The sequence below is a fragment of the Varroa destructor genome, unplaced genomic scaffold, assembly GCF_002443255.2.
Source record: "Varroa destructor unplaced genomic scaffold, Vdes_3.0 BEIS01000001.1, whole genome shotgun sequence".
NCBI lineage: Eukaryota > Metazoa > Arthropoda > Arachnida > Mesostigmata > Varroidae > Varroa > Varroa destructor.
Genome location: NW_019211454.1, coordinates 4268874 through 4285620, shown reverse-complemented (window position 1 = coordinate 4285620; position 16747 = coordinate 4268874). Strand labels below are relative to the sequence as shown.

Below are 16747 nucleotides of genomic sequence, written 5' to 3'. Positions count from 1 at the left end.
AAGACAATGCTAGTTGCTGAAAGGGGTAAACATTACTGCTGAAGCCACACATTTTTTATGTGAACCGCTTCTAACAGATAGCATAGGCACTCTTGGTCTACGACAATCCAAGGACAATGGACGAACTTAAGTAAGATATTCCTGCTTCCATTTCCAGAATAGGGCCAGGCGTACGCGAAAAACCGATTAAAAATTGGTAGAAGTGAATCACTGCCAGTTTAGGTAGACTTTAGAGGTAGAAGTTAAGGTAGCTCATCGTATTGAGGTGACACCTTAAACGTATAACATTTGTAATAAAAACATTCATGTGAGTAAATTAAGTTGTTTCTTTTTGGCATCATTTGGATGTTGCTCATGGCCAGATAGTTATCCCCGTATTCCGCGTGACATAAACAAATTAATGCCAAACGATGGGATGAGAACATTGGGTTTTTGATGTCGTTGTCCAGAATAGGAGACGCTACTAATTGTTGATGGAATAAAAGTCGAATAAAAGGAGAACTAAGTGAATACCTATTTAACTACGGTTTTAGTACATATAACGACCTGTAGGGTATTGCACGATCTTGAGTCATAGTAGTTATTCTTTGCCATCGAAAAAAAAATGGGACGAGCGAAAGGGTTACAACACAGCAGCTCTTTATGTTATTGTGTATCGAGATTGATGCAACGAATCTTAATGTTAGACAGCGTCTATGAATGCTACTCAAATACCCGAGAGTCTCTTGAGAGTGAAAACAATATCAAAAGCCGTCAGCTTCGCCTGCCTGGCTATATACAACCGAGGCAGTGGCACTTGCCGTAAACCAGCACCGCGTGAATAGTTCCTCAAGTCGGGCAGACAGACAGACAGACAGAGACGCGGAAGGAATAAGGTTCATAGCAGCAACGCCAATACTTTTCTTTTAATACGGGCTTTAGGCGATTACCTCGAAAAAGTCGATTTCCCCCGTGCGACGCCCGACATCATGTCAACTGAGACTGTTACCACCCACTCTCTTTCTTTTCGCTTAAAGGCTTTATATATATATACATACACACGCAGACCATTATCACCGTAATGCAGACGTCGCCACACGTTATCTATGCTAGGGACACAAGTAGCATATAAATTGTACGGCGCACTTCGTCTTTGAGGGATAACACAGTGTTATTCAAAGGAAATATATTTGTCGTTCGTTGATTAAGCACAACCGCAAGGGCAAAAAAAATGCCGAAAAGAAACTGCTGGCAAGGCTGCACACCCCTACACCCGAATAAAGAAAAACTCAACGCGGTGACCGATGTGGTCGCTGGCGCGTGTAACCGCGCGACGTATGCAACTCCGAGACTGTGTGAAAAGACCAGTATAGTCAACTCCCGAGAATGGCGGCGGGCAGCGAGGGGAGGTCCCATGGGTGCGGGTTTGGGGATACCTGTTGCCGGCACTACCTCAGGAGAATGACGAAAAAGAACCAATTATTCAAATTATTACGGTAAAAAAAGACGGTCGCAACGTGGCAGAAGTGGATTGGAGCCGATAGAGACGTCGGCTACTGTTCGAGCGTAAATGCGAGCTAGATGCTGGAGCTGTTGCGGGGAAGATTCAAAGGTTCTGTGGGGGAAGACCGAACCACTAGAGAGGTGGTAACGTTACTAAAGCCAGGTAGCGCACGACGAACGCAGACGCGGCAAGTTCGAAGGGAGCGGAATCAAAGGTGGCGAAAAGCAAGGATAGCTCAAAATACGAACGAAACGATCCAGTTTGGGCCTGTTTATTGGAAAAGTAAAGTACAGCCACGGAACAGCAAACGACGAAGAAGGGGTGAAGTCGACTACAATAACAGCCAGCAAAAACCATATCCCAGCTTTGTTTAATATTTAAGCATAACTGCCGGTGAAGACAAAGGTGACAGCTGTTTATTAATGTCGCCGATCTTTGTGGCTGTCGTCATGAAAAGCACGCATAAGACACCCAAGGCACAAGAAACAAGGTAGTTCAAGAGCGTTGCTTGTGTCCGGGACAAGAAAATATAAGCAGCGAAAGAAGTTGACCACAATAACTTAATCTGAGTGAATAGCGTGCTCTCTCAGCACAGGAAAGTCGGGCATGTCCCCTATTCAGGAGCACTTAATATGGGAGGATCATGGCGACACGAACGGTCTAAACTGGTATTAATCCAACTCTTTAACGAATGATTATAGAAGAGGTGTGATAAGGTTACATAGGGAGACTGGGACGATCTATGGTCCACGAATCAAGTTCGATAAACCTGTTCTTTCCGAAAAAAAGACGTGTTGTAACCGTCGCACGATTTACTCACAAAGGTAGTATTACAGTGTACGTAACGTGTACCAGCGGGAGCATTTGTTTCAGTAGTCAAACACGATTTATCTGTAGTATCTATTTATACATCTTTAGGCAGTCGCGCACGACGGAATAAAGCATTCAGACCTGTGTAACTCAATCGAATCCCTCGAAGCTGTTTCTGCTCATCTATTATCCATAAAGAAAACGATATTGGTAAAAATAGACTTCTCACACAGTCATAAAGATCGTGTACAGAGATAGCCAGCGTCTGAATTTAGACAACAAGAAGCAAAAATAACAAAGAAATTTCAAAAGTTGACTGGATGTAAAACACTACAGATAAGTAGTTACGACAGCGTGCAAGCGTGTATTCATTAACAATACACATATTTTGAACTTTGCGGATATCCTATCTCTGTGATTTTTACCTCTTTTGTTTGAATTGGTACTGCTTTTCGACCAGCTCGAAATCCAAATTGTCTCTTCAGTTAACCTTAGAAATGTCCGTAGCTAAGTTGATGGCACCAGATGACATGGGTAGCTGATCAATGCCATAGGCCGACGGCAGGTTGTACGTTTGCTAGGTAGCTACGCAATATAGATCTTTATTTTAGTATAGTCAATTCACTGAAAATTTGCCAGCCGTCCAAACGAACCAGTTGTACAAAGAAACCGTAACTGATAACTGCGACTCTACCGCCTTCAGTTAGCTTTTTGACCACGTTTATGGCCTAAACGTACCCACACATTTGCCCTCGCAACGAGGACAGCAGCGGCAATAGGGAGCCTTGCATGTTAATGAAAACGGACACAGGTCGGTGCATAGTACTGACTAAAGATCACGACTGAATATTTGCAGTCTTCATAATGGTCCAGTGGCAATGTGTTTCTCCACTTACATAAGGGACTCTACGGTAGTGTACATTCGATTTCGGACGTAACCAAACGGTTAATTTCATACCGTGAGGAACCGTCAGACGAACCAAGCAATGTTGAACTATCGCAACAAGGCAGGAGTTAAAATTCTATATTTTTCGCGATTTTCATCAGCCTGGGCATTTTTTTCGGTAGCATAGCTAACAGTCTTGAATCAGTCACTTTTACAAAATTCTGTGCCTTAATGGAACGATTCATTGCATTTTTCCACGATAATTTGTAGTAACGCGTACCACATCAAAACAAATCCAGATATTGAACTAACGATTGGCATACCATGCGTTATTGAACCTGCTCTACCGCCCCGACCCAATACCATGCATACAATCCTAAAGCCACGGATAATATATATATATATACTGCAACACTAGCCGCTTGAAATCAGCACTAGTATTCCTTTATTGCTAAAACCGCTATAGGATATATTGTAGTTCTCCCGTATCATATAAAACATTACAGTGCTGCTTGCTTCGGGGTCCTTTTTAGATAGGACACCGTCTGCTGGAAACAATAGTTACTAATGTATTAACGCGATAAGCAGGCAAAAACAAGGTTGTCGCGGCAGTATGACTCATCGCCCCCGCAGCACGCAGAGGCATCGATGTCGAATGACGCAAAGAAATACTTCGAAGGATTGGGTAGGGAGGCAGGTAGAGTGGGCATACGAACGACTGGAATTGCCGAAAACCTAAAAAACTGTCAAACAACCTCTTAGGGTTACCGCTGACCAGTGCAAATAGGTACGTTCTTCTCTGTCATACTCCTTATGTGTGTTCGTGGAGGATATATTGCCGATGTTGACTACTGGGGACAACTAAAAATTACTACATAAATCATAGTCACCATAGTACGAAGCAACGGCGAGTGAGGCGACATTTTTGTAGAACTCCGCTTGCAGCCTTTATGCGACGGTGCTCAGTGTGGCGTCGACAGACTCAAATATGCCAGCTCGCTGCTTGAATCAAGGGAAGTTAGGAAGAAGAGAGAATAAAGCGCACACTTGAAATAAACGGCGGGACCACAATCGAAATTTACAGAACAAGAGTGCATATGGCGCCGATGGCTTGTCGAGGCCTCGTAATGAAGTGTAAAGGAATAGCTCGGCTTTCAATGTTTGCCTATATTGTTCAAGACATCATTCACAAACTAGTGGCTGAAGAGGTATTCCACTGCACGATACGAAAGGGAAACGAGGAGAAAAATCGCGGTCGGGTAGATACTTACAAGTAATGTGATTGTAATGATGTGTCTACGAGACTCGAAAAGACTTGCGGATCCCCTACCCGCTATCGTGGCCGAGATAGAAGAACGTCTTAGAAGCAGCTTTCTTAGGAATGGTGCGCAAAGAAATAGCTGCTGGCCAGTAGGAAAACTATCGCTGAAGAGGCGAGAGATTTTTTTGATGTTTTTCATTCGCTCCCAGTTACCTCTAGTGGTCTCTATCCCTCATTCCCCGTCCGGCGAATCCCAGACATGCAGACGCAAGTTCGCGTTGTTTCTTATGCGTGTAAAACTCGAGACACCGCTGAGTAGCGTTTGTGTGCTGCGACGAGCTAGACCCCGCAGAGGCCTAGATAACACCAAAGGCCCAAGCACCCTTTATCTTATTCGTGTCCTTCTCGCCCCGCCCGCCTGTCCACTATCGCTTTCCGTCTGCCTGTGGCTGTGCTATCGCCGCCAGCGACATACTGGCTCGGCTCACGAGTATTCTCGCATACAGGTGAAGATTGCAATTGTACGCAGTACTGCGGTACGTCCTTTCTTCTCCCGTGTACGCCGCCGTTGCGATCGGAACAAAGAACGAAGAAAGTACTTTCTCACGACGTGCGAGTAATAACAGTGGTAGCTAAAGCGAGGACTTAGCCTTTGAGTGAGCGCAGGGTTCTAAAAAAGAGAGAAGGAAGCAGCAATACTTGCACCGAAGTATTCCGCTGTCGGTCGTTTAGTCGGTCGGTCAATTTTGGTGAATAAGCCAAGATTGCAGGAGCATGATGATACAGGCAAATATATTTACCAACTATCTTAGAATAGAGCGCGTATTACTCGTCTCTGGGAGGTGCCCGTCCGTCCGTGCGCTTTCTAGGGGGGGGGGGGGGGTCTGCTGAAATCTTTGCAACCCCGCCCTCTGTCTCTCCTTCATGTTTTTCTGTTTTTCTTCGACCATCCCTTTTTTGTGCCTTCTTCTGCGAGCAAACAACTGGCAGTGGTAGCCGTATTGCGACTAGAAGTTCAGGAACACCGGTGGCTCTTCGCCTATGTGTCTCCGCCTGGATGTATGTGCTCTGGGTGAATCTTCTCTTGCTTTCTCTCTCTCGCGTTTCAGCTTTCCCTCACTTCGCCTGCCCATGCTGCGCTTTCGGATTGGAGCAAATTTATTCAGCAGAAGAGGCACAAATGCGCTCTTCATGTCGGTTTAAAGCGACTGCAAAAGCTACAGCAAGTAGTTATCCTGCAACTGCAGCTGCCATTTTCGCTTGGCGTTTGCCTGGTACCGTGGCCGGTCGCGTTGCCACGTGAGCTCTGCGAGCTCGACACACCCACGTGCTCATTGGATGTGTTCGGTTCCGTTTAGCGTTGTGCGCTGAACGAATGCAGCAGCAGACCTCGCTGCTGCCTATTGGTCCATCGTTTATGTAGGTACGGACGCCATAGTTAGAAAATAGATGTGTATAGGGGTGGTCACAACCCGGGCAATAGTGCACGCAAGCGACTGAAAAAAAAGAACGAAATAGTCTGCGCTTCCAAAGCAATAGAGGTCCCTGGAAATGGGTGATTATCTAGGTAATTAGAATCACGGGCATCAAGGACGGAAATTTGGCTTTCGTTGGCTTACGAAGCAGTTGCTTTTTGGTTCAAACGAGAATAGCGCCGCAGAAAGGTTTCAACGTGCGAGCAAGCTCTCTGCACTGGCATACGTAGAAAGGTCTACTACAGGGTGGGGGGCATACGTCGAGCAGTAAAGGGACGTTCGCTATTGGGTACAAACCTCAAGGTATCTTTCACTAAGAGACAAATTAAACAATGAGTCTTATTCTTTGTCGGCCGTTTCTCAACTGTAGACGATCATGCTATTCGACACGAGAGCAAAACGTTGCGCGAGGTGGACAGAGACGGTTGCGGCTACCCTTTATTTGAGTCATAGCTATTGTTGATTGTGGGAATTTCATTATAAGTAACATGGTAATGGTCGCTGAGATCAAATATTAAATACATACAGTCCGCTGCAACGCTTTTTACGGTTTTCTAGAACTGCATTTTTGTGTCTCTGTATATTGAGTATGCATAAAATGTTCGTATTTGAAACGGAATAACCTCTGCGTTTGATGATGAAGACAAAATACTTAATATAGCTGAAACAGAGTAAAATATTAATCTCCGCACTTATATTGTAATGTAAGTTATGAGATAATTTTCCGTAAATAATAGCAACGCGACGTTGCCCTCAACAGGCTCGACGATAGGGGAAATTCAAAAACAATTCAAGTTACTCAGTCAAAGTGGACTAATACACATACATAACTGCAATTTAGTCAAACTATTTATAGAACCATATTACTATCACGGTTTTCTAAAACTAATTGCGCAATGTTTATGCTGTTTCGGATCTGATTGTATCTATTGAAATTCTATAGCGGCATGCAGCGAACCCCCGAGGGTCCCCCACTCGAGAATCAACACAACATCCGAAGATGCCAATGATTTTCCCATCAACTCAACGATTCGTTATTCTTGCTTTCCGGGATATGAAGCTCGTGGGTTTGATATAGCAAAATGCATCTTTTACAATAATTCAGCCCAGTGGTTTGGACCTGACCTAAAATGTGAACGTAAGTATTAATGCTTGTTATTAATATACAGTAACAATCATTCTAACTAATTGGCCCTGTATGGCACCAAGTAAGTGCTTTTAGAGCAATTAGAGAGACTATATAATTTGGCCTTTTTTAAACGTTAGGTAAAAAAAAAACATGCACTACGAGCTAACCGTCACCACATGCCGGTCTATAATCACCATTGGTCAATTGTTTGGTGATACTGATTTTTAGATAGCAAAAAAATGCCTTTTTGAAAAAAACATCTGAGCTTATTATTAATCTTCGATTATTCAACAGCTATAGGCACTTCGAGGTGAAGGATGGGTAGCCGTTCGACTTATCTCTGACCGTTTAATAAATTGAATTTTATAAATTTTCAATTATGAACAATTTGTTTCTTTTTATTATCGTTCATATATCGTCAAAACTCTTAAAATATTTCCTTGTCCATGTAAATTGAATGGAACGTCTTTAGTAAGTGTATTTTTGTCCGCTAGACGGAGTCTGGTGCTTCTTCCAGTGCTTGTAGTATCCAGTTTCAATTAAACGGCAAGTTCTTCTCAGTTATAGGCCAGCCGACCAAATAACTTTAGGCACGATAGTTTTTAGTCAGAAGAATGAAGTTTGAAAGAATCTCTTGATATCATTCTCGGCCAGAAAGAGGCAAAGGGATGAGTTCGGATCTGGGCGGGTTTTGGTTAAAGACTAGTATTCGGACATCGTAAGCCTTGCCCTCTGAACGTTTCCAGGAGATGTCGAACAGGATTTCTAACAATTTTTGCTGGTGCTTTTAGGTAGTTTGCTTACAACGATTTGGCTTACACTAAAGCACAATTTAACTGAAGAAACGGATATCATTTGGGATATTTCGTTATACTCTGTGTTTAATAAAATTATTCCGTATGCGCAACAGGCTACACGAAAAAAAAACCCATCTACTTACGTTGGTGCCGTGTTTGTCTTCTGCGGTAGTCTTCAAAGGCTTTCCCTATTTAAAATCACCGCAGAGTTTCTCTACGACGTCATATTGCTTCATTATTTGAGGACGGTCGATATATCAACTTGATACCGTTACGCGAATCCGGTTCGGGAGCTTTTAATGCGTTTGTATATAGTTACACAGCAGCAAAGAAAAGATCGATTAATATAGACCTATATAAATTTGTTCACCTTCTTGTAGGCTCTTTTCTTACGCTTGTCTCTATTGGCCTACACCTTTTAGGCTTTCAGCGTGCAACAGAAAAAAGGCAAGCTGAATTTCAATGCGACATTCTTGTTGGCTATACCGGCGGTACAATCTACTTAATTTCAACAGTTCAACAATAATATCGAAAAGTAATACATTATAGAAAACAATTTCGTACAAGCACGCCTAACCTAAAAAGAATGCAATTTCTAAAGGGCAATATTAGTCAACGTACATAGAAAATGCCCTTGTCTCGATTTTCTTACCTCCAGTGTTCCAGCTTCGATTTTCTGTTTCGCGTTTGGTGCTGTCATTCTAATGGAAACGAGATTTCTCTATCCAAACTCTATTTTTTTCCTGTCTTAGGTCATGTGGCCGGCCTGTCCCGCTTTCGGACATGACCACAATGCTAAACGCCAACCAACGCCTGTCAGCCAGCTGTTTGCGGGCGACGTTTAACATTGTTTTCAGTGTAACGACATTAACTTCTCTTCGTGTGTTTCGTCCACCACAACCGTTACTTTCTGATTGCTAGTCCTTTGAGTCTCTTCCGCCTCTCGAAACTTGCTTCCCGACGAAAGGCTCTGGCTGGCCTGTTACAGGACCGATTTAATCAAACAGCGATGTACTGTCTGCTCTTGGGATTACCCTGCCATAGCGACTACTAGGGCTAGACACCCAATGAATCCCGAATCGTTGTTGATTTAGACACATGCTTGTGACATTGTAACATATTACGGCCAATAGTCATAAGAACAGAACTCTATCCCAAGCGAATTAGCGGATGCTCAACACGTATGAATGAATCACCACGCGAACCCATATACACATACATAAACATGCCGCGTATATACAAACGTATATGATAAATTCGTAATTGCAGCATAGCTCATCAGTTTGTTAGACACGAGTTGTTCTTAGGTTGATTACTAGTTTATCTATCTTGGTGTCGGCACGTTTCCCAACTCTTATATTATAGAGTGTACGGTTATAATCCAATTCATAATAGCTCGTCTGATATTGTCGACCTTCGTAGGAATTAAGGTCATAAGCAAACAACATAAGCCTGCCATAACTGTAGGGAATAGAACAGATTCCGAGGTGACACAAAACCAAGAATATTAAACGTAATATACCGACAAACTTCAAATAGTAGAAAGTACATTCGAAGACCTAGAATATATATACTCTAGGTCTCTGAATATATGCATTAACAACTAACTGAAAAAAAAAAACCCGCACTCTCGTCATTATAACCCCGCCTCGCGCGACGTGAAAAGCCCCTTAGTGCTTTCAGCCTTCGTTCCTTTTTGCTTTTTTTCAATCTATTTTAGCGAGTCTCTGGTAAGAAGGTCATACTTCAAGGCTACCCGTAAAGCGTTAATAGCGTATTGTGAATGTACTATTTTCGTCTTATTTCGCGCCTAAGTGCATTCGGACAGGTTTCAATGCTTTTCAAGAAAAGCTAATTTTTCTGTGTATATTAACATAAAAAACAATGGGTAAAAAGCGTGTCCCGGACTTAGGGGTATCGAACTTCTTCTAGTAAGCTCGTTCGCGCGTAAACTAATCGGCTACCCCCCGAGGTAACGTTGGATGCAGGCACTATCAGCTTGCGCAAATCTTTCCTTGCGCACATAAGAATTGCAATCAACAAACAGACATTCGGACAGCATATTAAGGGGTTTCGTGACGACGCTCCCATATCGCATTTATGGGCGTTCTAGGCGAAAACCTTTGGAGAGGCCAATAATAAAATTGTGTCCATAAGGTTTGCCTTATCAATTAAATACGTATATGTGAATTTGAACATTTGAGCGAAAAGTTTTATTCTCCCATACTTGCATTGATATAATACATTACGTCTGAGTCTTATACTATACATAGGAAAGCAGAATACATGAGTTATTCCAGGGTAGCTTGTCCGTACATGTAAGAATTGGCCCTACATATGTACGAGGCCATATTTGACGAACATTTTACTCAATGAAGTAAATACTCCTCTTAAAATGTCTCGTGCCTTAGAAAGGTACCAGAAAGAGCAACTTTTTGTGAAGCGACGACGGAAGCCTTAAAAAAGGAAGCAAATTAATAGGAACTGTAGTCTTTGGTGTTTCAGATGCTTGAACGCCTCAGATGAATAGTGTAGGACGCCTAAAAAAATAACTGCGATATTTAAAGACGATTATGGGTTACCTCTATTGAATATATATAATACATATTATTGTTTTATCAGTTACTCTGTGAATTAATCTTATTGTTCGTTAAACAGACACAAGAGGTGTAGGCGTAAATTATTAGCCTCTATCTTATCTTCACTTCGTCGATCTGAGGGATTCTTGCAAACTCGAACCCATGGAAATGAAAAATATTATTTCCAACCAAAGGGGTAGGGGCTATATTGTAGTGAGACTGAGCGATGATAAATAAGAGGAAACAACTGATTTACGAACGATAAACAATTTAAAAAGACAAGGAACTGTCATATAATAACTGATACGCGTTTAAATGTTCGGCTGAACGACAGACAAATCGTTCTTGTGTTTTACGCAAAACAAGTCCGGATCCATAAACGTAGTGAATCATTATCGAAGTACATTGAAGTGGATTATTTCTGATTTTATGCATAACGGTGAAGTGAATTTTACCTAGATCCTAAAGGATTCAGTGACGGGGCGTCATCTACCGTTGAAGCTTCAAGGTAAGCAAACTATCTCTGATCTCTTCGTACTTCTGATGCTTGCGCTTGTTTCGTATTTCAGCGATCAACTGCGCAGCTCCAGAAAAAATCGACAATGGCAAGATTGTCGGCTCGAGTACTAAGTTCACTTCGTCGATTAAATATGAGTGTCACGAAGGCTACGAACTCATTGGTCGCGCGCATCGCTATTGTACTTCAGGAGCCACTTGGAGTGGCACAGCGCCGGAGTGCCGACGTAAGTTATCTATGATGTGAAGGTTTACAAGCAAGACTGCCACAAACATCAGCGAATAAGATGTCGAAATTTTCTTCTGCTGGATGCGATGCATTACACGTAGGCAAATATGGACGTGAATAGATAAATTTTGGAATTGCGCAGACGACATCTTATAAAGCTACTTGCCAACAAGTGGGCTCTCTCAAATTAGCCACAAGTGATCTCAGTGAAATTGACTTTTTTGGTCTCTTAGTTTCAATATGACAAAATGCTCTGTTCGTATATGAGACATAATATTCATTAGAGTTAAGAACTTCTAATACACATTAGAAAACATACTATTGTGAGAGAACGGTGATTCTTGAAGCATGTGCTGGTCGTCTGTGGCCGTCTAATTCAATATAGCTTCCGTTGCGCACCGATGACAATAGATTGCACAGTAGAGATATTGATGTCTATTTGGGAAAGGAGGCCTTAAGAGTAACGTCATTGGACTACGTGCTTATGGTCGCCATGTTTGTAGACAAGCAGATAAGGATCTGTTAAATGAAAACCACTCGAGTCCGACTAATGTTTTCTTGTAATGCCTAGAACCTTGAAGATCAGTTGGTTAACGTGAACGAAAGCAGGTTTCTCTTCATGAAGATAAAGTCGAAGATTCTAGTCTGCTCAACTAGTTGATTTCATTTGATTTCATGCTTTCCAGCGCATCTTTAGGGTACATTGTAGTCCGGGCTTCATTTTGGGAATCGCCTCACGTCTGGGTTTCTACGAAGTAACATGAATATTTAACATGGATACGAGAAATCTTGGATCGTTTTCATTTAGGACTAAAGAAATAGAAGTAAAAAAAAGAAGAAAGCTTGTTGAACATAAGGAAAAAAAAACTAGCCAGCTATTAATTATAAGAATGAGACTTATTCGATAGGGGAACCAGTTCAAGCGAATAAAGCGGGCTTTTAAAGCCTTGAAATTGGTCGCCGAGAAAGCAGGAAATATCTTGTATTCGCTAATCAGTAAAGCTTTTTTTTTTTGTTGTACGAAAATTCTATACGGCCTCTATTTTTTTCGTTTACTACATAGGGCTTAATTGTACAAAATCCCCCGATCGTAACGCAGGTCTCGATAAACTTATCGGGAGTTTCGCCATCTTAGCTTGCAAATCACCTATTCCAGCAAAGGCATGCTCGAGTATCGGAAGAACTAAAGCATTCGTTCCCTCAGTATAGTTTTTTTGCAACTGGCTTACATACTATGTTTGCGTCCAACTATCCTGCCAGTGACATCTACATCTGCCTATATAATCGGTGCAATTATGCTTTCATTGTTCCTATTGCGACGGTCAATACATTTCCCTTTAGTATTCGTATTGATTTACGCTTTGCTGGCTACAGCAGGTTCATTCGTATCGAAGACTGTTATTGGCACATTTTGGTGATTTGTTGCATTACGTCGTAGTCATTCACTACGATACAGACCGCACTAGTCGAAACCCTATGCTTCTGTCACACACGGGATCGTTGAATGGTATTCAGCGATGGAACCATTTACCCCTTCCTCGAACCCCAATAACACTAGAGCTCGCGTACTATACTAGCTTAAACAGATGGCTGGAAACGGCAACGTTCATACAAGTTCGTCTTAAGTAAAGTATACGATTTGTGCGAAATACTATCAGCTGCTTTACCGGTTTTCTTGTTTGACATATCTAACGGGTCACTGGTTACACCTTTTGTGCAGTGGGGTATGCCGAATTGGCCGTGGAGGCTCGGGCGGATTGCGTCCTGCTTATGCGTGCTCGATAGACCAAGCGTGATTATATTGTTTTTTTTCTAAGGTACCTGTATTCACAGATTTCTCTACATCCACGAATGGGTGGTGGACGATTGCGGCGAATTGTGCTGATAAGCTGGTTGGGGGGTCGTCATGGCTGGTTGACATCCTTAATAAGCCCGCCATGCCCGCGTACCCAATGCTTGAAACTTCGTCTGATTTCCCTGAAAAATTAATAAGCGTTTCAAACACTTGTGCTCCCGGTAGATCGGAGTTGCAAAGTTTTGAAAAGTATTCTAATATACACATACGATAAGTAAGTAGACATCAAGGTATGACGATGGGATAACTGTTCCATTTAGTTGGAGATTCGGTAATATATTTTAAGATACAGTTGTTCATGCTTAGCATCTGCTCGAATGAAGCTTCTTCGCGTGACCCCGTTCAACGCATGTATGTACGTTCTTCTTCTAATTGTTACATTCGCCATTACGCTCTCGTTCTCTAAAGATGGCCATTTATAGACGCTCGATAGCCACTCTAATACATGTCTAATATACGTTTACGCAAACGAAGCCTCGCATTATTACGGTCAATCTTATACCTAGTGATATAATGTCCACGTATCAGGGTCAGCTTCACAAGCGGGAACCTAATGCTAAGAAGCTGATTGAAAGTACACGGCCCACTATTCTGATTTCGGGACGAATACCATAAGCATCCATTCAACGGCCAGTAGAAGTGTTTAAAGGCACCTCAGTTTAACTGACTAATTAGCTTTATTTGGTTGTTTATGTTTATATTTATTTTGCACGATACACTAGAGTTATTTGAGTTCATTGATATAATTTCTCATGATATTTTTTTTTTATAGCAAAGTAAATATTATTGAATTAGAAGCGATGAAGTCGAAGTGAAGAGAGTTCATGGAACCTTAGAAATGTAAAGGATTCCGCCTTCTTTTACACACACACAAAACATAGCGACCTAATACCAATAAACCCATCGTGAAAGTATCTACTAACGCTAGTGTGCCATCGCCTTCTATAGTTTAGACTTTGTAAATATTAAAATAAAGAACTTTCTCTAATCATACAAAATAACAATACGTGGCTCGGGTGGCACTTGTCGTCAACGATGTGGTACTATTTTAAGTCAAAGAACGACAAATTTACAAGTTTCAATTTAACGCTGCGATCATAGCAGTAACCATTGTAGCCTATACTGACGTTTATTACATGAGCTGACCTATATTGTTTCGTATCTGATGTGAATGTGTACAAGTATCGTGAGGACTTCCGATAGTACATCACTTTGCCTTGGCTAGTTCTGTTAAGGAGAGCGTATGTCTAGTCACCGATCAACATAGTTGCTTAAAGATCACTACGTTCGTCATAGTAAGAAAGCTACTGCGTTATCATAACCCGTTCGTACGTGCGTGTTTGTCTGTCGGACTGTTGGATTTTTGTCTCCTTGCAGCGGTCGTATGTCCGAAACCGACTAATCCAGACAACGGTCGGGCCATATTTACCTCGTTAACGTATGGATCGACGGTCACCTATGAATGTCATCACGGCTTCACCATCAAAGGACCACCGAGTGCTCGCTGCAACGCTAAGCGTGAATGGCATGGCGGACCTTCTACCTGCGTAGGTGAGCTTACAGCTGGGCAGAGAATCTATTGGCGCTTGCAGGCCCGTCGATGCTTCCATCGTAGACCGTACAATCCAGTTTACTGGCGCGAAACTATTATAGAAATTGAATTTCGCTCATAATTTATTGAAACACATTTGAAAACATTGCTTATGGGCACGTATCCTGTGAAGCTAGATGTTTACGCTATACGGGACTAGTGAATCGAATCGAAGCGAGGAACACTTATGCCTAATCTTGGCCTTGTCTGTTTTGTCCGCCTACATCGGATGCTAGCCACCGTTTTTGTCCGCTTGCGTTTTTTGTGTCGCCGTTTTTCATTATCATCGAATGATTCACTTAACTATGTCGTTGATCTAATTAAATTTGTAACCATTTCGCTGGGCAGGCCAAATAAAGGAAGTTAAATAAAAGTATCGTTTATCTTTTTTCCTTTCTAGGAGGCACCCTTAGGTGTGCAAGAGGAAGGGCATTGGCAACGATCATTAGCTTAATTAGCATAACTATCATCATGACAATTTACACCCTTAGGGTCTTTCTAAATATACCATTCAATATGCAAATAAACTGAGAGTTTTTAGGTGGATACTGAAGAGATCACGTATCTAGATGCCTTACGCGATAGATCGCGCAAGAAAAAGATAAGCGAAAAAAATAAGGTCTCGTTAACATTGGCAACATAGGCAAAAAGCGTAGCCGTAAACGGTCTATTCTGTTAGCTCAGGTGTTTCAAACTTAAGCCCTTCCTGATCGGTCAGTTGATATCTTTCGAGTCTTTTTGTATATTATATGTATAAAATGACTGGCTATATTATGTGCGTCCTAAACCACGTTTTGGGTAGTCGGCAGCTTCTCCCTACCCCGATTTCTTGCCTCGTTTCAAGACGAATCTGTCTGTTTGCATTATGACGTCGATAAGGTAGGGCACAGGTTATGTTTCACTAAAAGGATGTATAATGTTTGTCGCTACGCAGGAGGATCAGGCTTCTTCAGAACTTTTTCTCTTCTTCGATTTAGCCTCAAAGCTTGAAAAAAAGAAAGAATGATTCGAAAGCGAAACGATTTGAACACGCCCTCATATCTTAATTTATCAGTGCTTAGGACACTGTATAGAAAAAGAGACCCATCGATAATAGTCACTCATTACAATAGCGGCTAATATGGACGTCGTCGTAAAGCCAGGCAGATCTGGTAAGAAACACGCACGTCCCGTAGATGACAAACGTTGTTAGGTGACTGCATTTCGCGTTAGTTTGGACGGAACCGTCCACACACGCGCACGTAGCATAAAGTGTTATTCTGACTCTTAATTTGTGTAAATCGCACAGAACGACACGTGACGATCAAAATACTATAGGTTTATTTAGATAACTTCTGGAAACCTAATGTTTCACCGTCGGGTCTGTAGGCTCGATGGCGCAATACTAGCCATTGTACGCTACGAGACTACACAACGGAAGATTAAGTTCTCGAAGCGGCCGAATCAAAGATTCCTCTGTCTTTTTTGTTTCACACTGTATAGTACAACGTCACGTCAATCGAGTTAACCTACCGGTATAATGCCTCTGCTGTTGTCGCAGATACCTTGATATTAATCTTACTTTGACGTTATCAGCCTCCGACCAGGCCCCACAACCGCTACTGTAGTTATTGTTCTCCTTCGACTTGAAATGTACTTGAGAGTTCTGGAAGACCCGTCGTTGCAATCAACAGAAGCGACTTCGATAGACGGGTTTGATGCGCTTTGGCATCTCTACGCCGGCGAAATCTTTCAATGCATCGCTGGAGCTTAGAAAGAGAGGAAAAGAAATGGGTACCAAGGGCCGAAGTTGTCCACGTTATTCGAAAGATGGCTGGTCTATAATTGGTTTATAATTTCGCATTGAATAGTCCATGCGTGCTACATCCATAACACACATCCTTGCGATCAATTTGCGGATTTTAACCCTAATGCAGCATGTTAGCTAGATAAGAGCGTTTTCTGGAAGGATCTTCATCTTCTAGAACTGATAGATCTATTTTTTACTGTGACAGTTGTATAGTTATATGGAAGAAATGCTCACACTAGTATGGCGGAAGACAGTAAGAAATCAATGATAAAAGTCGGAAGTGAGTTTTGCTCCAAGAAAGAAAACTGCGGTATTTTGAAAAATCTTTACGAAGTTGTATATATATA

The 16747-nt window shown here is 42.0% G+C and overlaps 1 protein-coding gene across 1 annotated transcript in view; it reads left to right on the top strand.

The window, feature by feature from the left end:
• Hasp (Hig-anchoring scaffold protein) overlaps nucleotides 1-16747 on the top strand; it is a 205738-nt gene that overhangs the window by 108234 nt on the left and 80757 nt on the right. The window contains exons 9-11 of the mRNA XM_086987784.1: nucleotides 6859-7053; nucleotides 10990-11163; nucleotides 14398-14571. Coding sequence (XP_086843910.1) covers nucleotides 6859-7053; nucleotides 10990-11163; nucleotides 14398-14571 — 543 coding nt within the window. The remainder of the gene's footprint in view (nucleotides 1-6858; nucleotides 7054-10989; nucleotides 11164-14397; nucleotides 14572-16747) is intronic.